The 27,629-nt window shown below is 41.2% G+C and overlaps 1 protein-coding gene and 2 long non-coding RNA genes across 3 annotated transcripts; all 3 read left to right on the top strand.

Moving 5' to 3' along the window:
* Positions 1-4,815: 4,815 nt before the first annotated feature.
* Positions 4,816-6,105, top strand: LOC120719712. The gene is made up of 3 exons (XR_005692739.1): positions 4,816-5,290; positions 5,657-5,739; positions 6,028-6,105. It is a non-coding gene; the product is annotated as an uncharacterized LOC120719712 (long non-coding RNA).
* Positions 6,106-14,697: 8,592 nt separating this feature from the next.
* LOC120719711 lies at positions 14,698-16,685 on the top strand. The gene is made up of 4 exons (XR_005692738.1): positions 14,698-14,712; positions 15,662-15,760; positions 15,939-16,043; positions 16,191-16,685. It is a non-coding gene; the product is annotated as an uncharacterized LOC120719711 (long non-coding RNA).
* A 2,221-nt stretch (positions 16,686-18,906) lies between these two features.
* Positions 18,907-26,801, top strand: LOC120719758 (putative uncharacterized protein ENSP00000383407). The gene is made up of 8 exons (XM_040009222.1): positions 18,907-19,282; positions 20,752-20,919; positions 21,230-21,276; positions 22,115-22,155; positions 22,455-22,538; positions 23,295-23,389; positions 24,397-24,520; positions 25,978-26,801. The coding sequence occupies exons 1-8, from the start codon at positions 19,259-19,261 to the stop codon at positions 26,067-26,069; spliced, it is 675 nt and encodes a 224-aa protein (XP_039865156.1). The 5' UTR covers positions 18,907-19,258; the 3' UTR covers positions 26,070-26,801.
* Positions 26,802-27,629: the final 828 nt, after the last annotated feature.

Raw genomic sequence — 27,629 nt, forward strand, 5'->3', positions numbered from 1 at the left:
ACTATGATAATGTAACTTTGTTAATATAATTGTCAGAGTAACAATATTAAATACTTTGTCAATATTAAAAGTAAGAGTGTAATAACACAAACACAACATTAAGGTTTTTGGCCCCAAACAAACCGACTTAGACATAATTTCTCTGGTTGAATTAGTGGAAAACACACTAGTTTGCACCTCCTCAGTGTTGCCTACAGATGTCACCAAAGGACAGCTTCACAACTGTAGCTTGCACAGTATCTCCGTGAAGGTTCTCAGTCTTCCAGGTCACCAGAAGCTTGGAAAGAAAACCGTCTGGACTTTTTGAAATTGCTTGAAGATGTTTCATCTCTCATCTGAGAAGTTCTTCAGACCTTGCACACTATCCCTAAAAGATAGCAATGGTTGCACAGCTGAATAATGCTTTCTGACAACAAATAAACGCTGTGTCTAAAAAAAGTGGTAAATCTCTTTCAAAAGAATACTGGAAAGAACTGTATAGGAGACTAGTAAAGCAAGACTTTAATTTAATAATAAAAGAACTCTACCTCCCGAACTAACACAAATATTAAAACAAAGAATAGCAGTAGGGCGTGTTTGCACTGAGAAGCCAGATTGTTCAGCTCCTCAGACCTGAGGAGCCCAGATGTCATCCAAAGACCAGGAGGCGCCACCAGGAGCCATTTAACACAGGACACCTTAAATAAACTGTAGGGGGCATCAAATAAATATTAAATAGTGACAATAAAAAAAACTAGTTGACATACGTATTACTTCATTCATTACATCTCGGTTGGACTGTTGTAATTTGTTATTATCAGGAAGCCTGAAACCTACCTGAAAAGTTGATCCAAAATGCTGTGACAAGATTATTAACAGGAACTAGAAAGAGAGAGCATATTTCTCCTATATTGGCTTCTCTTCATTGGCTCCCTGTTAAATCCTGAATCAAATTAAAAATCCTTCTCATCACATCCAAGGGTCTTGAATAACCAGACCCCATCTTATCCTAATGATCTTATAGTACCATATCACCCCATTAGAGCATTTTGCTCTCAGGCTGCAGCAAGGGCGTAGATTTGGTTTTGGCATTGGTGGGGACGGATAATTCAACCACTGAAGTCTGCCCTGTTTCTTTTTCTATTTTTTCCCTTTTTGTCTTTGCTTCTTGATAAAAAAAAAGGAGTAACATACTTGCCTACATATGCTATTCTACATGCTTTTAAACTATTTAAAATTACAATTCATAGTTTTATATGTGAATTATATATGTTAAATTACTATTAAACAAATGACTGACTAAGTATTTTAGACTTTAGTTTACTTCAGCCATAATCCATATAAATCAGGTGTCATACAAAGATAAAAATACAGTCATGACAATAAAAGAATATGACTTTAAGGACTTAACAACATTACTTCAGTTATAGTACACCAACATCTCTGATACATTAGCACTAAGGGAACACTGAATGACCTGGTGGTTTTTGTCCATAAAACTACTCATCTAAGATTTCCACAAAGTAAAAGATCTCTCAGCAAAATTATGCAACATTTTAGGCGCACTATTGTCCCTGTTACAGCAACAGACATGGACTACTGGTGTCCCACACAACAACTCAATGTCCACTATGTGAAGGAGCCAAACACATGCCTGCTCCTCTCGTTAACTGAGGTAAACTGCTGGCATATTTGTTTTACATCTATACTGTCCAGTCTCTCCTGGTGGACATGGCACACAGCAGCATTGTTTAAACTCATTTGAGTCATTGTTGACCTTAGCCATGTTTTTAGTCTTCTGAGAGCACTTAAGCTTCTTTCAGCCTCAGTACATGTGTTTTATCCTCAGATTAAAATTATTATTATGTGCTTGATGTGCCTCATCTTTGGCCCAGGCTCTTCTCCTCTGACTGCACTAGGACATATTGCCACCTGATAAAATAACACATTGATTCGTGCCATATAAAAAGTGAGACATGTCAATTCAGATTCTTTGTCAAATATACACTAATAAATCAATTTACATCAGCAGCCTAACAATTGTCATGATAATAAATACTAGTTAATCTATAGCACCGAATCATCAGTCAGTCACCTGTGACCTCACATCTTCACCTCTGTCTGAGCTACAACATGGCAGAGCTGCCTCTGTCACCTGATAAATAACAGTGAGACATTCCACATACATGCAGTCACACATGTGCTTCAAAAACAGTAATGAACCACCAAGTCATCATCCAATCTCTCCTGTGATCTTGTATCACCATTGCTCTCTGAGCTTTGTGTTGGTTCTTCTGTCACCTGACAAATAGGACATACATGACAAGAAGAATAAAATGTGGAGCTGCTTCAGTGTTTCTGTCAATTTGTGCAGATCTTGACTCATCGGTGATGTTTGTAGGGTGAGTGCATTTTTAAAACAATTTGTGCAAACTGCACTACAAGGTGGAATATTTGCAAAATCATGACTACCTCTTGATATTTTGTCTCAAACATTAACTCTATGAATATGTCAGTACCATTAGGATGAAATTATTGTGTCACCAACATTTTAACGTTAGACATGTAATTTTAACAGCCTCTGTAAACTAATATCCTGGCTTGCTCGAGGCTGCCGTTTTCTCTGACAGTTTCAATCAAAATTAGAAATGCTACTCTGAGACTGGGATAACTAATAGTGCTGCCTGTTGTGCAGTTAGTTTCCAAAACACATTATTCATGGTTACATAAAGTTTTAGACTGACGTGGGCCAAAGCCTAGCATAGCCTGTAATGTTATTATGGCGGACACATTTTATGAGTGAACTTGGCTTTAATTGACTTGCAGGTTTCTTTGAAAAATATTTTCTTATATCCAGGTTCTTCCTTTTTGCTGCCATCCTCCTTGCCGCTGCTAAAACTAAACAGAGCTCTCTGAAAGGCACAGCCAATCACATTGGCCATATTTGTCACATGATGTAGGACTCCAGTAGAGAACGTAATTTAACTCTTTCTGCTCCATTGGGTGAATGAGACGTTGACAGATCGTTTTTTTCTTTCTGTCGTTTTTCTTTACTGGCAGAGATCAAATTATTGGTGGAGACAATTCAATAATCGCTGGATATTGGTGGGGACATGTCCCTTCCATGCCAAATCTACGCCCTTGGGCTGCAGGCTTACTTGTAGTTCCTAGAGTAGCCTATTTAAAAGTAAAATGGGAGGCAGAACCTTTAGCTTCCAGGCCCCTCTTCTGTGGAACCAGATCCCAGCTTGGATTAGGGAGACAGACTCCTTCTCTAATTTTAAGATTAGGCTTAAAGCTTTCCTTTTTGATCAACCATACAGTTAGGGCTTGATGCTGTTATTTTTAGATCGATGCATGGAAGTCATGATGGTGATCACTCTACCTGTGAGTGGAGTTGTGGAGCTTTTTGATCAAACTCTTATATTGTCTGATACACAATTCTGTGCTAATTTAATAATGTGATAAAAACTTAAATCTCTACATATTCTTAATGTTGATAATGACAACATGACAATCATGAGACAAACCTTTGCACGTGTGTATTTGAGGTAAAACATCTAAGACCGATAAAAGACTTACAAATAGAGAAGTTACCTTTGCCTCGTTCTTTGATATACATAAATAATTTAATTATGCTTTCTATTTACGAAAAAATAAATCTCACGCTCATGTGTTGGTTCTCATATTCTAAGGCCTCAACCCTCTGTTGTCTGTAAGACTTGTTCTTCATAAAGTTGAGAAGGACAAAGACACAAAAATAGGTTCCCTGTTGAACAGAATTTTATTCAGTTCTGTGACTTATGTAATACTGTCAGCCTCTTTTAATAACACGTTTAATTAATTATTAATGTAATTGTCACTCAAATGGCTTTTGTATAAAAGAGATTAATATTTAGGTTTCTGCAGTTAAAATATTTTTGTTGGACCATATTGTTAAGGTGTGTTTTCTCTTGTGTATGACAACAATTTTTGTTGCCCCGCTATTATCGCGAGGTTTGGGCGTGTTTATAAGAAACTGTGAGGCCTGCGGTTCATCCACTAGCTGTACAAGGTATTTGTTATAATTGTGTTGTAATAGTCTGCAAATTTGTAATGTATGGTGTTCACCAGTAGCGGTTTTAGATACGGGCGACACGGGCGGTTGCTCGGGGCGGCATCGTGGTGGGGGGCGGCATCACGGGCATCGGCAAAAAAAAAAAAAAAATGCTCGTACTCATGCTGCCCGACGTCAGCCAGCGCATATTGGGAATGGTACAGGCACCGATTGGTTTTCTGTCGCCCATTTCCTGGGAGTAAGGGCGCCCTTCGTCTGCGAGGTGTGCCTGCTGCTTGTGGCGCAGAGAGGAGAGGGCGGGGCGGCGGGGGATTCTCTGACCGGCTGGAGCAGCATCTAATAACCAACTCACAAAATAAAAACAAACCAACAAACACGCCAGAGGGAGTGTTCGCCCAGGGCGCCAAACAAGCTAGGACCGCCAGTGGTGTTCACATTACTTTATATGTTAATTTCAGAACCCACAAGACTATACTATTATTTAGCAGAGTGAAGCTGACCCCCCACCCACTTGAAACGTAAAGGCAAATAGGCGGAGCGGTTAGTGCTACGTTTGTGCAGATTTGTGCAGGTAAAATTAGCGTTTGTGCTGCTACGGTTTTTGAGATATTAAACATTATTTTATAGGTCATTCAAAGGTCACCATCCCCCCAGACTGCTCCAAAACAAACCAAAATGGTCTACTTTTTTAGTGCTACGTTTGTGCTGATTTGTGCAGGTAAAATTAGCGTTTGTGCTGCTACAGTATCTGAGATATAATGATTTTAATTATTGCGGCCTACACTGTATAACACCAGTGTCTGTGGCAGTGAGTTTCAGCAGCTGTGGAGTTTTTCACTTTTTCTAGGCTTGCTGCATATTAACTTTTATTAGTTTACACTTTAGTAACACAATTTATTCAGCGGAAAGGTCAATATTTCTTTTGTTACTAGTGCAGAAACGTACACAAGGTAGGCTAAAGTTTTTATTTTTTCTGTGGCAAAACTGAGTTTCATGTGAAGTGATTCACGTATACCTAAATTATTATTATTTTTTACATACCCAGTTGGCCTCTATGATTTTGTTTTGAATTATATATGTTCATTATTATTAATGTAGCTGTCTCAGAAAAAATGAAGTGTTTGCTTTGATAGGTTGTTACCTACGTGTAGAAAACTGAATATTCCACAGCACCTAGGCAAGGGATCTTCAACCTGCGGCTCTAAAGCAACATGTGGCTCTCCGGCCCCTCCACTGTGGCTCTTATAAGTCCAAGTAAGTCATTTTTTTATTATAAAGACAACAAGAAAGGGTTCTGTTAACAGTTTGTTTTTTTTATGAAATATCTGCATTGACTATTCACTGAATGTACAAGGCTTTTAAAAGTGATTTAATGTTTCTTAGGTTCAAATCTGTTTACTGTAATTTTCAAGTTGGTTGCCCATCTTTCCTAATTTTCAATTGTTATGGAAAGGACTCATGTAGCTGGCTTCATTTTAACAAATACTTTTTTCCGATATAAAGCTTTGATGATTCATTGTCTTATCAAATCTAAAAATAAGCATTTTTATTTACATTTCCATAGCTTACACGACACAACAACTCATTTTCTAGATATTTATAGGCTCTTTCTTTTTTTAGGCTCTAGACAGGTTTTGTAGCAGCAGGGGGAAAAGGGGCCCTTTGAAATGAAAAGGATGCTGACCCCTGACTTAAGCCACCAGGTAAACACAAAACAAATACAGAAAAATTATTGACAGAAAAATGGAACGGTTACTTTCAAGGCGACTGGGTGTGTAAAAGCAAATATACATCAGACTGACAAAGAAAAGAGTGTTAAAAGATTTTTAATTTAGAACTTTAACTTTATGTGCAAAACTGAACTTACTGATAACACACACTAGCCATTTGAACACATGTAACTGTAATGAACCAAATAAAACAGAAAAATGCAGGCAGCACTCATTATACTGTGTATAACACAGCATGGGGTTGTATTTTTTTCTTTTCAGATGCTCCTGTCACTCCATTTCCCAGGTCATCATAGCACTCCCACACACATGGAGCTCTCCTGCAGTATGCAGTGTAATACCCCAAACCATCAGTGGTCATCTTTCCATGGAAAGCAATTAATGCCCTCAAAGTGAACGACTTTCCTTGGAGAACCAGGTTGGAGGGAAATTCATTCAGTGGAAATTCTGTTTGGTTTGCAAGGTCAGTATCAATCCACACGATATCTCCAATGTTGTAGCTGTGAGTAACTGTCCCTGCACAGAGCTCATTTCCTGTGGTGCTATCTTCTGTTTTGAATTCTGATGGACACAGAGATGGATTGGAGAGTGGCCTGAGGCAGGTAGACTCAGGTAGGCCAAGTCCTGCTTCCACAGTAGTGCCAAGATGAGCCATACCAGACTCTTTGAGGACAGAGATGGCAAGAGAAACAAATGGCACTTCCCTTGTCATCCCTTTGCCCTCACACAGCTCTTTAGCGATCTGTTCACGCAGGTTTCCAGACATGAACCACTTGGAGTGGCCAGTGTGCAGGGAGAGATCTGTATTTCTCATGAAACACTGGAGCACCATTGGACTATTAATTGCTGGCTGTCTGTCACATGACATTTCTAACTGGCCATGACACTCCTTACAGTCGCCTCTGATGTCCAGATAATTATTGTTGACAGTTGGATGGACCTTTGCTCTACGGAACACAAGTGTACATGTATTTTTGATCTTCTTCCATATAAGATCGTTGATGATATGAGTCCAAGTGCCAGGTTTCAAAATTGTGTATTCCCTTTTTTGGGTAGGAGAAAACTTGTCATTGTATTCAACCTTTTCAGGAATAAATTTAACCCAGTCCTCAAAAGGGACTTCTAGTTCAAAAGTTTGACAGTTTTCTTGTCCAGGAGAAATGCAATGTGAATCTAACTCTCCTTCACTATTACTTTCCTGATCACTGATTTCCAAAGCTGACCAGATGTTGTGTCTATTTAGCTTCACAAAAGTGTACAGGGCCTTTGCTGACATCTTGTCTTCTAGCTACTGACTCAGCTCTTTCCAGACTGATGCAGCTGTAATGGCTATTTTGCCATTTTGGACTATGGCCTCTTTTGAATTGCAAAGAACTGCAAAAATGGAAACCTTGTCTACAGATGGTTTTCGAGGCATCTAAAAAAAAAACACACTACGATTATGATGGAGCAAAATGTGATTTCTGAACTATATATACAGCCAGGAGCAACCCCTCCCCCAAGTTCTCCACCAATCTACACTTTCATATTTTGTGGAATTATTGTTTTTAAGATGGAGCTATTGAATTTGTGAGTTTATTAAATTGAGTCTGAGTATTTAACCCATGTACTGTACAGCACTTTAGTCCAGTGTGCTACATGTTTTAAAGTGCTTTAGAAACTTTTTTCTTGGACATTTTTGAAAATGTTTAACATTGAAAAAAAATCCTTTTGATCCAGACAGTTAGCTATATCATGTATTAACTCAGTAACTAAAACCTCAGTATTTTAAATGTAAGCTTACCTTGTTCAGAAATCAGATGAACGCTGTTCTAAGAATCCTTCAGACACAGTAATGCCAAATAATAGTTTTTTCTGCCAGAAAATGTGTATTTGATGCAAAAGACTGCTAGCTTGTTCGTTTCTCAAATAGCGTTCATAGGAGTGTAAAATGTTCAAATGTAGTTTTCAATAAAGTTTTTTTAATCCACTCTAAATAAAAATAAATACTCAAGCATTTGCATCGTGGTTTTATGAACAAAAAGTGATTGAAGTAAAGAAATTGAAGTTAAAAAAAAAATACACTCATTACAAATTTAGCTGAGAGGGTTTTTTTTAACAGAACTTTATTGAACAAGTGAACACACAAAGTGAAAGGTCATTTGAAAAAGACATTTTTCAGCAGTAAACCATAACAGGATATCTCAAATCATAGCAGCATAAACGCTAATTTTACCTGCACAAATCAGCACAAACGTAGCACTAAAAAAGTAGACCATTTTGGTTTGTTTTGGAGCAGTCTGGGGGGATGGTGACCTTTGAATGACCTATAAAATAATGTTTAATATCTCAAAAACCGTAGCAGCACAAACGCTAATTTTACCTGCACAAATCTGCACAAACGTAGCACTAACCGCTCCGCCTATTTGCCTTTACGTTTCAAGTGGGTGGGGGGTCAGCTTCACTCTGCTCGATTATTTGTCTAGAACGTCCGAAGGCGGCCACGAGGTAATATTTTATTAAAGCACGCGTGTTACTTTCAGCGGAATAAAGAGCCTAAATCTTTTGTGTTTATGTTTGTAGTTTTCACGGTGTCCAATAAGTAAAAGAAGCCGTGCCTGTGATGTCGTTTTGGTGTTGCAGTGAAAACTCACCCCAGCCTGCGCCGGTGAGAAGCTCATTAAGAAGAGTGGTGTGTGACGGTGCAGTGGTGCGACACAAGAGGTCGCTATCACACAAGCTCACCACTCACAAGCAGCCAAGCACAATAGCAACAACGTTATATAACTGGAGTAAATTGGAAATTAACAAAGGGCAGTGTTAAAAGTAGAGTAAGAGTGGTTTAAATCCACAGCGAATTTCTATAACACATCTGTCAAAGGTTACTTAATTTCTGCTGTACTTCAAAGTGATGCTTTGTAGTTTATGAAAGTGTTTTGTGTGTTTGTATAAGGTAAAATTACATGTGAAGTTTACAAAGTTCTTCAAGTTAAAGTACACATATATTAAGAATGAAAGTCGTTATAGCTAAAGTATATAGTAACAGTAATGCCAAAGTAATACTCAAGTTACGTATAAGTTACAAATTTAAAGAAGTATTTTGAAATCAAAGCTTAGTGCATTGACTGACATTTAACTAGACTCACAAGATGGCTGACAATGATCATGAAGAGCAATACTGCTGAGCAGATTACAGAACTATATATAATATAACTTCCGGCACCACTCCGAGCTGGCAGCCAGCATCAGCAGCTCCGACCTGACCGAGTCCTTTTTTCTCTTTAATATATGCTTCTTTGTTGTTCTTGTGTTTCTTGTTTTTGTTTTTCTATTGTGGACTGCTGTTCCCCACAATGGAGCTCAGAATTCTATGGACAATCGTGTTCTTTATTACATTTTTTACCGCATCTGTGTCCAGAGAGCGCGTGGAGGTCCGACCTCCCATTGTTTTCAGCAGGGATCAGCTGTTAGCCCCCTGGGCCTCCGCTGCCCTGCCTACCGCCGAGCAAGCCAACATCCCCTGCGAGGTGAGGAGGAAGAGACGTGGTACTCGGGCCGGGATCGGGCGTCGCAGTAAAGTTAGGAGGTACTGGCCAGCAATTCCATCTATTATTATGGGGAATGTGAGATCTCTCCCCAATAAAGTAGACGAGCTGGCGGCTCTTACCCAACATCAGAGGAGCTACAGGGAGTGCAGCCTGATGTGCTTCACAGAGTCGTGGCTAACCGCGCTAACTCCAGACTCACACATAAACATGGATGGTCTTCATCAGATCCGGGCCGACAGAACAACGGAGAGTGGAAAGAAGAGAGGAGGGGGTCTGGCTGTGTTTGTGAACGATAGATGGTGTAACTCTGGGCATTTATCTATCAAAGAGACGCTATGCTGTAAGGACATTGAGCTGCTAGATAGAACCGCGAGAGTTTACACACGTTATTGTGATAGCTGTGTATGTCCCGCCCTCTGCTAACGCTGCAGCAGCCTGTGAGGTCCTGCACACTGTAACCAGCAGACTCCAAACACAGCACCCTCAGACCCTTTTCCTGATCTCTGGGGACTTTAATCACATCTCCCTGTCCTCCACTCTCCCCACCTTCACCCAGTATGTCACCTGCCACACCAGAGACAATAAAACATTGGACTTATTGTATGCCAACACCAAGGAGGCATACAGCTCATCACCTCTCCCTGCCCTGGGGGGCTCAGATCACAACCTGGTTCATCTCCAGCCTGTGTATAAACCTCTAGTACACAGAGAACCAGTTGTGAAACGCACAGTAAGGAAATGGTCGGCAGAGACTGAAGGGACTGTTTCCGTTCTACTGTGTGGGACAACCTCTGCAGCCCCCTGGAGGATGACCTCAACAGCATCACAGACTGCATTACGGATTACATGAACTTCTGTGTGGACAACACCATACCCAGCATAAAGGTTCGGTGTTTTTCTAATAACAAGCCATGGATAAATCCTGAAATTAAGGCTCTCCTCAAGGAGAAGAAGAGAGTCCTTAGATCTGGAGACAAACAGGAGCTGAGAGTTGTCCAGAAGAAGCTGAAATGGAAGATAAGGCAAGGAAAGGAAAACTACAGGAGGAAGATGGAAGAGCAGCTGCAACAGGACAACATCAGAGAGGTTTGGAACAGCCTGAAGACAATCTCAGGACAAAAACCAACCCCACAGGGTGCAGGAGACTTGGGCTGGGTGAATGACCTAAATAAATATTTTAATAGGTTTGATCAACCACCCACCCCTCCCCCAGCATCGTTCCTGGGGAAAGTACCACAGCTGTGGAAGACATCCTGTGTGGTATCGGTACCAAAGACCTCCCATCCCAAGGACCTCAGCAGCTACAGGCCGGTAGCCCTGACATCACATCTGATGAAGACCCTCGAGAGGTTGGTTCTGAACCATCTGCGCCCCCTGGTGAGGTCTTCATTGGAGCCGCTGCAGTTTGCTTACTAGCCTGGCATTAGGGTGGAGGACGCCATCATCTACCTCCTGCACCGAGCTCTGACTCACCTGGAGAAGCCTGGAAGCACTGTGAGGATCATGTTCTTTGATTTCTCCAGTGCTTTTAACACCATCCAGCCACAACTTCTGAGAGACAAGCTGGAGCTATCAGGAGTGGACCGCCACATGTCCAAGTGGATACTGGACTACCTCACAGAACGCCCTCAGTATGTGAGGACAAAGGGCTGTGTCTCTGATATGCTGGTCTGCAGTTCGGGGGCCCCACAGGGAACTGTGCTGGCACCGTTCCTCTTCACCCTCTACACTGCAGACTTCTCCATCAACTCCCCACGCTGCCATCTACAGAAGTTCTCTGACGACTCTGCCATAGTCGGCCTCATCACAGGTGAGGACGACGCAGAGTACAGACAGTGGACTCTGGACTTTGTAGACTGGTGTCAGCAGAACCACCTGCTGATCAACTCCAGGAAAACCAAGGAGTAGGTGGTGGACTTCCGGAGACGCAGACTCACCACACTGACACCGGTGAACATCCAGGGAGTGAACATTGAGATAGTGGACTCTTATAGGTACCTGGGTGTTCACCTGAATAATAAACTGGACTGGAGCCACAACACTGACGCCCTTTACAGGAAGGGTCAGAGCAGAGTCTACCTGCTGAGGCGGCTGAGGTCATTTGGAGTACAGGGAGACCTTCTATGACTCTGTGGTGGCATCTGTCATTTTTTATAGTGTAGTATGTTGGAGCAGCAGTTTATCGGCAGCTGAGAGGAAGAGGTTGGATAAACTCATCAGGAAGGCCAGCTCTGTTCTGGGATGCAACCTGGACCCAGTGCAGGTGGTGGGAGATAGAAGGACTCTGGCCAAAATAACATCTCTGTTGGACAGAGTCTCGCACCCCATGCATGTAAATGTTGCTGAACTGCAGAGCTCCTTCAGTGACAGACTGCTGCATGCTCGATGCATGAAGGAGCGTTTCCGCGGGTCCTTCCTCCCAGCAGCTGTCAGACTGTACAATCAAAACTGCTCCCAACAAACATAGATGTTTACATCTGCACTGTAACTGCAATAATTTAATCAACCGATTCGCACTACAACCTGGGTTTGCCTCTTATCTGTAGTTAATTTTATTTTATTTAATAATTGTACAGTACTCTGTTTATAGTAACCATTGTCCTTGATGTAAATATGTAAGAAAAAATTGTGTATGTTTCTGTTCCGTGTCCTGTGTACTGTTTATTTGTATATGTGTCTTTCTGGCTGCTGTTACAACCAGATTTCCCCTTGTGGGACAATTAAAGGATTATTCTTCGATTCTAACTACAGACTGTTTGTAAAAGTGAAAGAGTAAGAACACTGAAAAGGGTAAAGAGATCAAGAGGAGAAACTTTCAGAGCGCGAATTGAATGAAGTGATTAACAACATAATGTCACCTGCAGAGATGTACAAACCATTTATGAACAAATACGCCAAAGGACACGCTGGAGAGATTGTATCTCTCGGCTGGCCTGGGAATGCCTTGGTGTTCCCCCGGATAAGCTAGAGGAGGTGGCTGGGGAGAGGGAGGTCTGGGCTTCTCTGCTTAGGCTGCTGCCCCCTGCGACCCAGCCCCGGATAAAGCGGAAGAAGATGGATGGATGGATACACCAAATACAAACTGCAGATTCAGACGCAAAGCGCAAAGTAGTGTACTTCACTTTCCTCATTCATTGTTAAAAGAGCTGAAAAACAGCTACAAGGAGACTTTGCAGATAGTGATTAAGAGCCATGGCCAGATGTTGGGTCGTGCTTAGGATCTCAAAGTACCAAATCAAGGTCAAAATCAAGAAGGTCTAAAAGTGGTTCAGGTCAAACTGATGACCCTCTAAAGTTTAAAGTCTGGCAGTTGTCATTTGAAACCATGATTGAAAGAAAAAACATTTCAAAGAATGAAAGACTATTATCTCAGGAAGTAACTCGGTAGACCCACAAAGAGAGCGGTTGAAGGATTTCTCCTAGTGGGCAGAGATGAAGCATACAACTCAGCTTGGGAAGTGCTGGAAAAGCTATTTGGAGATCTTTTCACTACAGAAAACGCTTTAGAGACAAACTTCACAGTTAGCCTTAAATAAGCTCCAAGGATGGAAGTGAGTTGAGAAAGTTTGCTGGCTGTGCAGCTGTGATGCCACAAATAAAATCATTAGATGGAAATTCAGAAACTCTTGTTGGTTGACAACAAGATGGAACCGCACAGCTATGAAAATTTGTAATGAATTTTCCATCAGCTAGCCATATGGGAGGTATCTGGGAACGCCAAATTCGGACAGTATGAAGCATACTAACAACAATGCTAGACAAGTCCTCAAATAGGCTTGATACAACTAGTCTAAGAACACTCCTTTACAAGTCAATGGCATCATTAACAGCAGACCATTAAGTGTGGAGTATCTTAATGATCCCTTGGATCCGAAATCATTAACTCCTAATTACATATTAACGATGAAATCTTCAGTCATTCTCCCCCCTTCCCGGACGGTTTTGCAGGGAGGATTTGTATTTGAACAAAAGATGGAAAAAAGTATGTCAGGTTGGGTGTCAGGCGCCACCTCTCTGGGGACATCTCAGGCCCTCCAAGGTTTGGAGGCCTATCTCCCCCTACCACCACTTCCCCTGCCAGTGGCGGACTCCCTCAGACATCGGTGCGTTGGTGGTTCTTTGTGTCCGGGGATGCGCGTCCAGGTACACACCGGCTCACGCCCCGAACCTTTATCGGGGCCTGGAGCCTGGGGCTCGCTCGGGCCTCTTCGGAGGTGGGGTGCCCCCGGCCTCTCGGCCTGGGGCTCGGTCACTCAGGCACGGCTGGCTGCCGGCGGAGCTCACGGGCGCGTCACTGCAACTCCCCCTGGCTTCTGCTCCGCGGCTGCTGAGTGAGCCCTCATCTGGGACTCTCCTCAGCTCTTTCTGGGACAGTGCCGCGGCTGCCCCTCTGTTGGTCTTCCTTGGTCTCTTGTGTTCTGGGGGCCTCTGGATGTCTGGAGTTTTGATCTCCTCCATACCTGCTTCATGCCCTGGAGGACGGGGCTGTGGCCCCCCCACACCCTCTAGCAGATCATTACATGAAGGAACCTTTTAAAAAAAAACAAGCGCGTCCATGCTCACAGGTGTACACACGGGTGATCACACCCACAAACTACACCCTTTTTGGCTCCTACCTCAAAGCACTCTGTGTTCTGTTGATCTTATGTGCTGCACAATAATGTTTAATATTTAGTATTTACTGTCATATTCCCATATATCATTGTGATGTTGTTTATTCTATTACTCTTGTTCTCTTCTGCTTGTTTTCTTTTTTCTTTCTCAGCAGGTGACCCAGGTGATTGATATATGCATTTTTTTTCTTTTTTTCTTCTTCTGCCCATTCTGTTGGTTTTTGTCTTTTGCCCTTCTCCCCCGTCCCTCTTCTCAGCTGTTTCTCTTTCCCTCTTTCTTTCTCCCCTTCTTTCCCCCAGTCAAGTCTGTCCCGTATTCAGTAAGTGAAAATAAAATAAACAATAAAAGGTGAATCAAATGGACCATTACGGCAAGCCTGGGATGGTCAATTTGGTAAAGTAAATCCGTTGGGCATCTTTCTTTGCCTTTAGACAATAATTCTGATGGCAAAAGAGCCAAACGGGACAGGCAAAAAAAAAAAAAAAGATGGAAAAAAGTACAATTTCTAGCAAATGATTTTTGTCCACTTCTAATAGCTAAAGTAGGGGTGAAGAACTCCAGGCCCTTAGGCGAGTGTCCTGCAGGTTTTAGATATCACCCTGGGTCAACACACCAGAATCAAACGATTAGTTCACTACCAGGCAGCTGGAGAACTTCAAGATATGTTGAGCCATAATTTAGCCATATAAATCAGCTGTGTTGGATCAAGGATACATCTAAAACCTGCAAGACACCAGCCCTTGAGGCCCCCCACACCTGAGCTTAAGTGTGACTTTTAATTGTCACATGCTTCAGTGCATCGAAAGTAAGCTGTACCAACTGGTTAAAACCAACCTTTTTTTGTCCCAGTCCAGCCCTGCTCAAAAAGAATCAGATAGATCATCCTGTTAATATATGTTTTTAATGTTGTAAAACTTTAACGTTGGCATGTATGAGGATCGACTCACTTTGAAGCCTTTGAAGCCACTACATGATTTTTTATTTAGCTGTGAAGTTTGCTGCTTGGTGAATTCCTACTGAGACGCAACTCCCCAAATATGGTCACATTTGGCTTATGTTCCTATGGGAACACCTGAAATGCCAAACTAAGTGCTTTAGAACAAACAGACTGGTGATGCTTCTGTTGCTGTGTCCATCGTTTGTGCAGCCTATTGTCTGTTACATATCATAAATGTTGTTTATTGTATGTTGACTCGCGTTTAGCTCACATCACTCTTGTGTTAACCGTTCAAAAAGCCTTACAAAGCAGTTGACATGATTAAACTGAACAGGCTGAAAGCTGAACGATAAAAAGTCCAGTCAAGAAATTGATTTAAAAAATAATCTTTAGAAAATGACCCCCAAATAGTGTGCTCTCATTTCATAGTATGAATGCACTGCAGAGTTACCTTGAGCACTGGGTGATAAGAAAACAAGGACAAAACTGAAAAGGTGTTCTCTCGATGTGGGATATGTGTTTTGAAATACAAATAGATAGATCAAAACTAATCACAGATCTCATCAGAGAAATCGAAAGGTAAATATAGCAACACTGATAATAATTCATAGTAGCAGGTTGAACTAGACTTTAGGAGCTCTTATACACGCTGCAAAAAAAAAAAAAAATCCACGTTAATCTGTTACTGTAAAAAGTCTTTCGCTTTCTTCTTCTTTGAGACAAAAGGGTTGAAACAAAAACATTAGACATAATTTACTGGCACATTTATCACAAGGAAGTGCATGACTGAGTTGTAGTTTGGTATGTGGTGTTTTAGTATAAAAGTACCTGAGCGGGAGGATTATCCACATACCATCTGACAACATGAAGGTCCTGCTGCTTACGCTGCTCTTCGTGCTGCTGTGTAGCACCCAAGGTGAGGCCTTGTCATTCTAGCTTATATTCCATTTTAAAAGCAAACTTCTGATTGGGCTAGAAAATAGGTTTGATCTGAGGGAATCATTTGATTACACCTGGACTTCCTGACTGAGATGAAGGCTGTTGTCTTAGTATTGTAACATGTTTTGATGGATTTTATCCTTTTTTTAAATTAGTGCTCACTCTCAATTGCTACATCTGTGTGGATGAAAATGACACAAGCTGTAAGACAGAGACAGTTTGTCCACTGTCAGCGCAGTACTGTAAAACCAGCCTGAATGGTGCGTAGGATTTGTTTTCTACTTTCATTTTGTTTGTTCTCATGTTCATGATCTAATATGTGCGCTCATATATCATGTAAAATAATACAATTCCAACAATGGTGTGATGGTATAGTGATTGTATTTTTATTTTTTATTTTTAAACAGGTGACAGAATTTCTCGATCATGTGAGGAGTTCTGTGCTGAGGACTATTTCACAACCTGTTGCAGAGAGGATTTGTGCTAGGCCTGAAGCACCCCTCCCGTTCACTTTCACTTTCTGCTTAATCAAATACAATGAAAAAAATGAAATTACATTAATCTGAATGCAATGTCATTTGTTTATTTACCCAAACGGAATCTATCAAAATCACGCACACTTGATTAGAGTTTGACTTGCTCTCATTCATTATGATCCCAAATACATGACTGGTGATTACGGTCATGGATTTTCTTGTATTTTTTTGTTTTTCTTAATGAATAGATGTGGGAAGCAGGGCGAAACACACCCACACCCTCTTAATCCTTTCCTGAGTGACTTAGTGGGTCAGAGCAATAAGCAATGCTATGTGGGTCACTGTCTATCTCCACTGTAATAAAAGTTGGACTATTTTTTTAAACTGCTAAAAAAAAAAAACATTAAAAGTTGTTGTCTTAATCAATTTGTTCCAGCTGTCTTTTCTTACAGGGCACAAGTGTCTTGCCTGTTTCACACATTAAAATCTTCATACATTTTCACACGGCCACAACCCCCATGTGGCCACTGTAAGACTCCCTCACTGGTTTCGTTTGGGTGAGGTGAAACTGAGCTGATAACCACGGACCATAAAACGAACATCTCTTTTTAATGGTTCAACATGAGGTCTATAATGATTCGATGCTCAAATGATTTAAGATTTTTCATTTAATCCTTTTTTTTTTACATGCATGTAAACACAGTCACACTTGTGGTTGGCACAGGTCACTCGCCTAGCAGCATTCACGCATCCTGCTTTGTTTTCAGATATGTCACACCTGTTGTTGTTAAGAACCCACAGTATGCAACAGGCCAGACTTGTTCTCAGAAACAATGCACTGCTGCACTGTGCATTGTTTTGTTGATGGAGAGATAAAAATACTGCAGAACTGTATACAGACTAGAAGGCCATTTTAAAGAGGCTCATTAAATCATGGGAGGTTGGCTGAAGTCAGCCACGAAGTGATTATGTGGTTCATTTAGGACTTGTGCCACATTAAAAACCATTATTACGCTTACCTTGCTGTGCAAAAGGCATAACCACCACAACATCTGACACTAGAAGACAACAGTGACATGACTAATCGAAATGAGCTGAAAGGCAGCAAAATACATTTCAGCATCACGTCGTTTTCTTTGAAGTACTTCTTTTATTTTCATGTTTGTGAAAATATAGGTCATATTTTTTAATCTCTCCAGCTGTTTTCTGCTCTGCATTAGAGGAGCTCAGACAGTATGATTTGTGGATTAAAAGAGCACCAACTTCACACTTCATGTGTTACAACTTAGTGCGCTTTGAACCACTCCAGAGGGATGATCGATTAGTCTCTAGGTAACAAAAAACAACAAGAAGAAATGCATTGCATGCAAAAATAACCTTATATTTTTTGTGCCTCACCACAAACTGATATGTGAAAACTTTCCTACATTTATTGTGGTTTGTCAAAAAGTTACTTTAAATATTTCAAAGCTGTGGAAAAATACTTGCCTGCAACTGTTGCCCACACAGGAAAGAGCTGTTACTGAGCACGTGAGAAATGGTGTGCAGCGCGCTCAGTGTAGTGTTTGTTTTATTGTCTAAAAACCTGCCTGAGGGCATGGTTGTCACAGATGAACAGTCTCCTTTCAAGTGCATTTTTTCCACACATTACATTCCCTTTTGCTATGCTGTCTTTAAATTCCTAACTTGTTAAGCCAAGCACAGATATACACATTGTTTTACCTCACTACATTTATTACCTTCAAGTTCAGATTTTAACACATACAATGCACATGTATTTAAATAATCACCCCATAACTGTGAAAAATAAACTGCAACTTCAAAACTACTCCAACTGCTACATTAAAGCACAGCTTACATATACTTAAAGCACATCCATGACAGCATACCGTAAGTAGTATTTGATGTAACTTTATGTAAACAATCTGTTTATGGGCCTGTGTAATTTGACTAGTATAAAGATGCAGGTGGTTAATTACTACATTACTACTACATTTGGTTTCAATTTTGTATTAGTGCTAACTGATTACAGCGTTACAGATAGATATAAAACCTACATTAAATTCCCACTGATGTAAGGAGGAACACATCTTAGCACTTAAAGCTATAGATGATGATGACAGAAAGTATAGAAATTCCACTACTTACCTTGCATCATGGCAGAGATTAATGCCTCAGTTTGCATAATAACAATAAAAAGTCTTGAATCTGGGTTTTTGTGTGTTGCCTCAGAATCACAGGATATGTTTGTTTTTTTTTTAAATATATGTTTTAAAGATTACCCCAGCAGGTCCAGATGTTTATTCTTGCACTCCGTTAATCAGCTCGGTGTGCCCAGATTTAAACCATGACCTTTATGATCAGTCCAATCTATACAATGTGCACCGCTGGAGTAAAGTGGATATAAGAAAATCACTTTTCCAATAAAACGCATGAAAACGCTGCTTATACATTCATATATTATTGATCTCAAAAACTAATGTCATCTCTAGTCAATTGTTCTTAATGGAATGATTAATTTTACCTTGAACCAGTGATCCTCATAGTTATTGATTAATATTTATGATTGATAATATTATTGAGGCAAAAGACTTTTTAGTCTTAAGTCTTCCTAAGTTGCCTTTAATGAGGAAATTTACCTGTAAATTTTTGTTTTTGTAATTTCACTTAGGTCAGAATAAATAAATAACATGGCTGCTCGCTGCTTCCCTACTGGAAAAAAAAGAAAAGAATCAAAACAAAGACAGAGTCTGCTGATCCACCAATAGTGGGCTTGTTGTCAAGAGTGAATCCTGCTTTAGCTGCTAGAGTAATGGTGGGCCATCTATTGGATTAGTGGAGGGATTTCACTGTGGTATTAATCTGAGAAGACAGCAGGCGACCGAGGCTGGCCTCAGACTGAGCTGTTGTGTCTTTCAGCCTCTGGCTTTCACTCGGCTCGCTGTTTGTCCTCCATCTGACGCACCAAAGCAAACTGAACCCGAGACCTCGCAGCCAACATGAACCTTTTCTGCTTTTCTCTGGTAAGATGCATGCATTTGTCTTCTTTACAGAACAGTCTGTGTGTGAGTCGCAGAGTAAAAGAGAAACTTGAGTTGCAAATCTGAGGTTAGCCACAAGAAATATATCGTGAAGATCAATAAATAACACACTATGCATACCTAAATGTGTGGGAAGCTACCAGAGTGTCTATCTAGGTTTTTAATCGCAGTTTTCCTACAAAGAAGCAAAACATGATGCTAAAGCGCGGCACTAATCTAATGAGAATGGTTGCTGCTACATCTTCTCGGTAAATAGATCATTGATAACCTGCTGCAGAAAGTTTGATCATTAGACAAGTCCTCCTGACACCGACCTTGTCTTCTTATCTTCCTTTGTCTGAAAACTTTAAGCTTTGTTTGCCATAAAGTTTTAAGCAACATTTCACAGCAGTTCTTTTATTACAGTATGTATTTTGAAGCCCTGGTTTATGTATTACTGTCTAATTTCTTTATGCCTACAAGTGCTGTTAAAAGTGTTTATTAATGAAGCCACAAAAGCTAAGATAAGAAGCAGGAATACACACGTGTGCACAATATACACATGGGTACCTCAGATGCTCCTGCAGCTGTCATGCTGCACGTGGGGATGTGACATGTGGGTTGGATACTTTAAACTTGTCTCTGCACAGATGTTGGGGATGTTTACAAATGATCAGACTGATTCATCATTGCCTAGAATCTCTAACGGATGTCGCACCTTTTAACCACTCTGCTCAAATAGCACATACAGCAAGTTTTCGTGCTGCCCGTTAACCCAGGTAGAAATCTAAAAAAGAGAAAAAACAAACACAGCAGCAAAGCAGCAGCATCTCAAAATACACACTTGTTCCCCTGCAAATACAGGAACTTACACTTCATTTGGAAGCTTTTTGTTTAAACCATTTTGCACTACATCTTACATTTTGAGTACTCTGTAAAGACCTGTTATTGGCCCACAGTCATATGAGTCAGGGATTGATTTTCTAAAAGATGGAGGACTCCAGTTCTGTCTCAGACCACTCATTAAGAATTTTGTGGTTTGGTTTAACCAGGAATGGTTGAGTAGAGAAAGAATACAAAATCAATACTCTGCACTATCTTTTATCATGTACACCGATGAGACGTCACAGTACAGTCAAGATGAGCTGACGAGAGAAATTGGTTATGCGTTCCTAGAAGGAATCCCAACGAATCAAACAAAATTTAATCCACGCTGAAATCAGTTCTGTCGAAATTCCCTCATCCATGGTTGACAAGCAAATTTAAAGGAGCTTTGGAGCAGCATTGGTGACATTTCCCTGCAGTCATATCAAATCCTCATAACTACAATTTTCATATTTTGCATCTGATTACAATGAAATGCAGATTTATGTGCTGGAAACATGGATGGAAACAGATGAATTTCATATCCGGCTGCCAAACTGCAGCCCTCTAACAACTGTGTGTCTTTTTGTCTGTCCACTGGGCATCAGGAGGGATCTATGGACAGCCTGTACGAGGCGGTGCAGAGCTCCAGCGACGGCCCACCACAGCCTGTCCCGAGCCGCTCCTCCAGCCGCTCGTGCAGCCGCTCCTGCAGCCCGGCAGTCTTGCTGAATGATGGCACAAAGTGGCGAGGCTCTGGAAGATCTATATCCATGGTGTGTGTCATGAAAATCTCTTACATTGAAGCATGTTGTACAGACTGTGAGCGGTGCGGGCTTGTGAACAATCATGACCAGATTGTATGGGGTCACGGCCTTGAGGAGCTGTGACATGTAACCAGATTGAACCTAAAAAAAATAAAGCTGATTATTAAATGATGAGCAGAGCCAGTTGACAGCTGCCTCTGAGGCGAGGCCAAATGTTCAGTTTCAGTGAATCTCTACATGAATCAGCTGGAGGATTTTGTTGAATGTGGCAAGTTGCTCATTTAGTACAGACAGCCTTAAATGCTTTGTTTTCTTTCAGGAGATGCCTCAGACGCAGAGAGCCAACTCGAACAAGAAGAAAAGAAGGTGAGCTCAGACGTAAATTACTCAAGAATGTTAAGATCGTCCTATATGCCCCACATTACAATGCTTTAAGCTCGAAGCTCAATCTGCTCTATCTCCACATATTATGTATGTCACTCCGCTTCGAACGGACAGGAAAATTGTATTAAAAACATCAAGTAATCCTGGAAGGAATTAAGGCTTCTGTTCGTCTAGTGCGTGCTGTGGCCTTATTTCTCTTTCTTTTGTTGGTCGAGCGTGCAGAAAGCATAAAGCTGCCCTGCCAGTGACAGAGCTTTCCCATTGAGTAATAATATGGCTTGAAAGGCTCCCTGTTTATTTTCGCTGTGGGTTAATACTGTAAATCCTTCCTGCAGCAGAGCAGAATAAATTGGAATGCTGCGCTTAAAGAAGAGGGATTGACGTCCGTAAGACACAATAGGAACCAAAAAAATCTATAAATTGTTCAGCTTTGTTGACAGAGAACTGTATTTTGAGAAGAAGGACCCTTCACACTGTTGGGCCAGCAGAAGGCAGATTACGGCTTTGGGCTAGCTGGACTAAGCGGATTCAAGGTCAACACCTTTTACTCCCTTGGCCTTTCTTTGGACAACGTACAACTTTGTTGACGCTGTAAACGCATAGAAAGATTTAACACAGTGGACATCTGCACAGCATGAGTCTGCAGTCTTGTGGTCATGTTTTAAAGCTCATGTTTTGTGGTTTATGTGCTCCATAGTTGCCTTTTTGAAGTCCCAGGCTCTTTACTTTGTGTTGTGAAGAAAATAATAATGTCTAATTTGTTTTAAATAAAAATAATAATCCAAGATAATGAAATATTTCTTTGTTATTTTACTTTTAGAACACATATATCCAAATCTGCATCAGATAATGAAACACTAGGTGAGTATAACAATTTCTAAACTTCACTTTTTATTAGTGCTAAAGTGTAACTTGTGCATAATGACTGTTTACAACATGTGTTACAGCCCTGACTCCCTTTCACAAACCCTGAGGTAGACTGCGATGAAATAAATGTGTATTTTGGAAGCTTCTAATATTATTTATATTCAAACTTCCAGCGAGCTACCAGGCTTTATGTCCGTGTCTCATAATGCTGATAATGATTTTACTATCAGTGGCTTCCATTCACCCCAACTTTTCGCTTTAAAACCTCCAACGCTCGTCTCTCTCCACGGCAGACACTCCCGGCTGTAATACTGCAGTGTGGCAGCATGCCAGGAGCAGAGAAGATTTAGTTCACATCGCCAACAATCACAATGAAGGTAAGCAGGAAATAAAGAGGCTAAGCTCATCTAAAGTTTATGCCAGCACTCATCTGGAGTCCCAGCAGGACGCTCAAAGGCAGGGTGGGGATTTCGAACCCAATTCAGCATTAAAAAATGACCCCAGACTATCGGCCACTGTGATCTTAAATGGGCGGGACCATTGAAATTTGCCTTTCTGTTAGTATAAAGTAATTTATCAGCCCATTTAATCTAAACCCTGAGATGTCTTAATATAAGAAGAAGAAGTGCAATTTTAGCAAACTGTCTCAATTTGTCTACATGAAAAAGAAATGCTGATGCAGTAAATGGAAAAAATGCTGTCAGCACAACTCTCTGTGCTCGGGTTTTAGGAAATAAATGAATACAAATACAGAAAAGGTTCTGGATGCTCATTGTCCAGACTGTTAATGGAAATACCCAGTTCTTTTTGCACAGTTTCTATAGTAGATCATTCAGTTGTTTACCTATTACTTAGTTACTTTGGTGTAGTATGAACAGCAGTGGAGGGAGGTCTCTATCAGCAGGACAAGCTGTAAAATGTAGCGAAATTCCAAAGATGTCCAGTGGGCCAGATTGGAGTCATTTTAGGGCCTGACTCTGGTCCCCAGGCCTTATGTTTAACATTGGTCGGGACAATCTGCAATGATGTCGAAAACAACAAGTGAGAGAATGTTTAATTTAATTCTAAGATTTGCTAATCATTTAAGAAAATTCCTTAAAAAGTCCTCAGGTGTACACATTGTGTTGTTGCAGAGATGCGAAAGACGAAACACAGGACAGAAACCAGAGGTGGGAAAGGAAGTCATCATTCTGGCACCAAGAAAAAGGAGAAACAGACCTCAAGCCAGGTTAGAAGAGTAGTTTCACTTTTAGACTGTTTCGCTCAAAACCCTCTCTGCAGACATGTTTCAGTCATGCAATGCATTCAGATCTTTGTGGGTACCACAGCGGTATCAGTTTGGTTTTAGGTTTTAAGACCATTTTGTTCATTTGGTTGGCTGGTTTTAATGCCTACTCTGAAGTTTATTGCTCCCAAAAGGCTGATAAATCTGTGCCAGCATCATGTTTGAGCACCTTCAACACACCACAGCAGAGCATTTAACAGCACCGACACCACCACCTGATGTGACTTCCTGAGAGCTACCGCTGGCCCAAATGGCACAATCTTTTAGCACAAATGCTGATTGGGTTTTAATACAGTGCAGATGGTTCAAAGAGGGGTGCACCTCTCTGTGTAATCTCTGGACCACATGGCAGAGAGGGATGTGAAAACTCTGTGTGTGCGTGCGTGTTTAGAAAGGTTTAAAGGCCTCATGCCAGGTTTCTCAGTGGCCAATCTACCTATTGCCATCATAGTTAAATGAAAACAAAGCATAGCTTGCCAAAACCGGTTTAGCAGCATTTTTCCTTCCTCAAAACACATTATGACAACACTGACATTGTCACATGATCGCTGAGCACATATCTGCAAAGACTTATAATGTTTACAAATCTTGCAATCCTGTTATCCTTTGTTAATTGAATCTCATTACTATTAATGGTAATGAGATTTTCCTCACCCATTCAACTCTGCCTGTTTGTAGTAGTCCTGCACAGCTCTCCCCTCTAACAGAGAGCAGGCACCCTCCCTATCTGTCTCCTCACAGATCTAAACTAGAAGTCAGCGCACCGGCTGAAAGAATCTAAACTTAACCCCCTAAATTTTCCATTGCTCTCATCAAGCCTGTTAAACACTCCCTGCTATGTCATAGAAGGTCCCACACAATGAATCAATGTTAAGGGGTGTGGGATATTAGAGGTTCTGCAATGAAAGTGTTTAAATGGTGAGTGTGTGTGCATTTGTTTATCTTTTCAGAGTGTCCATGCCAACGGAGTGGCGACAGAGTCCAAAGCAGCTGTCAGGAGAAACCCCAAAAACAGCAAGAAAGCAGGCGGGAAAAGTGGGAAAGAAGGGACAAAGAAAACAAACAGCTCCAGAGGTAGGAGCTTTCACCAACATTAACCATCATTTCAAACTCTTGGTTGCACCTTTATTCACAGTGGTTAACACAGCAATCAGCTGCTTTAATATTTTAGACCGGACACAACCCCAAATGGCTTTGTGTCTCCTTCTAGAATCAAACCAGGTATCTTTAGCTTGTTATGCAAACGTGTAAACCACTATAGTATATTTAATACAAAAGAATTAATGTCTAGTAATCATCAGTAAATTTAAAATGTATTTCACGGTACAAATTACATGTCGGAAGATTGGTGGTTCAATCCATGTCTGCATGCTAAAGTATCCTTGAGCAAGACAGGCTACTGAACCCTGAGCTGCTCAGGATGCATTCATTGCAGTGTGAGTGTGTGTGAATGAGTAAATGAGGCAAGCGCACACTAAATGACAACTTTAACATTTAATATATTGTTTTATGCATTGACATCATAGCTGATAAAAGTAATACTTGCATTATGATGATGTGAAAACATCTAACACTTCGTGTATCTCTTAATCATGACCAAAGGTTTTTGTGGTTTTGTAGAACAGGTTTCATTCTTGCTGCTGTTTTCATTCCCAGAGGGTCAACTTTAACTGTTTAGTCAAAGTCACTGATAGTGCACAGGACATCCTTTAGTGTCGCCACTGTGACCTGTTGTAACAATAGTGACGTTGCTCCTAACTTGTTGCATTTTTAAACCAAACCACAGTCTCTTCCTGAACCTATTTAAAACACTAGTGAATAAAATTCAGTTTTTCAGCATTTACTCTAACCTACACCTACACCCCGCTGCCTTAAAACAAAGATCAGAAACATTGCTTACAACTTTACAATAGTAAAAGAGGTTTTTTTAATGATATTGTTATTTTTAAAATGTATTAATTGCTTTGTAACTATTTTTGGTTATCCTTATTCATGATGTGTTCCCAGCAAGCTATCTTGCCTTTGTCCTTCCTGACGTTTCTAGAATTTCTATGACTCAGTTATGACTAAGAAAGATTTTGGCTCAAAATAGCAGAACAGCTACAGTTATGTGGCAACTCCAGTTAAAGCCCTTTAAAAAAGTAATTAACTTTAAATTCTACTTCTGCTATTAAGAGTTGCAGCACCTTCAAATTACGTGTCTGCGGCATCCTCACACCTCTCAGAGGGCCACAGCGGTTCAGGATGTGAGGGTTACAAAAGCCAAGGACATACTACACATACTCTGTTTGGCCAACCTCCTGTTTCCTCCTTCTCTCTTTTCGGTATTGCTTCGACATGTAAAGTGATCCTCAAAATGAACTGTCTCATTTGACTAAGTCATTTCCAGTTCAGTTTAACTCTGATGAGGGTTAAACAGCAAATCATTGCATCATCTAAGTTAAATAAAGTTACACTTGAGTCTGATCCCAGTTTGAGAATGGTGAGAATTGTTGACTTTAAGTCACTTTCTTTCTTGTCCCCTCTCTCAGTGTGCTCCCCACCTGGCATGATGAGCCCACAGATGGGACACCACTTTCCCGAAGTGCCGTACAGATCAGACAGGAGGCCCTACCCAGGGTAAATTCTCCACCCTCCCCTCTCAGGAGAACACAACCCCGGGCCGATGCACTGACATGGCCAGCCTTCCCGGTGGAGCGACGCCCACCCACCACCAGCGGTGGAGTAACCCTGCTGACAGTAGTCTAGCCTGGGGGACTGTACAGCACACCTGCCGCAGGCCTCTAACAGAGTATCGCGTCTACTCCCATGACTTCATCACAGCGCACGTGAAGGAGTGGGAAGGAAGACAGGAGCACCGGCAGGTAGTTGCCCAGGATGGTTGCTTGAAGCAGGACTGTAAACCTGAGATTCCCCCAAGGGTGCCGCGATCTATCACTGATGTGGACCTGTCAGAACCAAATGTAAGTTTCATGCTGATTGCCACACAGTACTGAGACTGAACTAAAGAGCAGTGAACTAAAAATGGCAACAGTTTTTCAAGGTACTCAGCAGATTGGTTGTCCCAAGAGAACTTCCTCTGAGTGTTTCAGCTGCCTTTCGACCCAGGCTGACTGGATGACGCTGAGCTGAGGGTTTTGTGGTGGACATGTGATCAGCTGTAGGATTCATATCTGTCTTGTCACTCAAGATAGTTGTCTGTGGTTTGTCAAATGCAGTCGAATGCATTTAAGACCAATTAGGTGCCTTGCTGATGACATTTTGTGGTCTATGAGAATTAATTCTGGTCACTATGTCAGCGCTATTGACATGTCCCCAGCCTCCTCCCATACAGAACATTTTGCATTTTCAGAGTGGATTGAGCCCTCTTTTCTAAGTGTGACCAGTTGTTCTTCTTTGGCCTCGACCTGCTCCCTCAGCCGCTTTACCTCATCTTCTGAGGTCATCACCATATTTTGTAGAGAGTCCTTTTCCTGAGAAAACTCAAATTCCTTCTGTTTCAGCAGGTTTTCTTTAACCTGAGCCTGCTCTGTTGCAGTCTTCAGTGATTCATTCAAAAACTGCACTTGACCCTGAAGACTTTGGATCTCATTCTGTAGAGCCTCTGACTCCATGTAGTTGTTGGTCTTCATCTCATCTACCTCAGCCTCTTTAGTCTGGATTTCCTGCTTCAGTCGATTCACTTCTGCTTCAAGAACTGAAATTTGCTTCCTAAGCTCTTCAATCTGCAAAGTGCTTTCCTCTTGCTGTTTGGCCATTACAGCTTCTCTGGCTTGAGCGTGGTCCTTGGCCATCTCAAGAGAATGGGTCATGCTCTTTATTTGGTTGTTCAGATCATCAAGCTCTTGCTGCAACAATTCAGAGTATGTAGAGGCCTCAGTCTCTAGCAGAGCCATCTGTTCTTCCTTAGCATGAATATCTGCATTTAGCCTCTTGATTTCTTTAAAAACGTCTCCTACAGATGCTTATATTGGTTGAACATTGAGATGTAGGTGTGGAAATTGATGACTTTGTGGATTTTCCTCATTGCGCAGCTCATTGCTAACATCACGCAACGGAGTGCACATTTGCACGCACATGACATCTCTCAAAGCTTTAGCCTCTAAGCGATACTCGGTGAGCACGTGTGGCGTGTGAGCCATGTGTTGCGCAAAAACAGTTGTCAAAGCCCAGGATGACTAGG

This window comes from Simochromis diagramma, unplaced genomic scaffold (assembly GCF_900408965.1).
Source record: "Simochromis diagramma unplaced genomic scaffold, fSimDia1.1 OVJJ01000344.1, whole genome shotgun sequence".
In the NCBI taxonomy this organism is placed as follows: Eukaryota; Metazoa; Chordata; class Actinopteri; order Cichliformes; family Cichlidae; genus Simochromis; species Simochromis diagramma.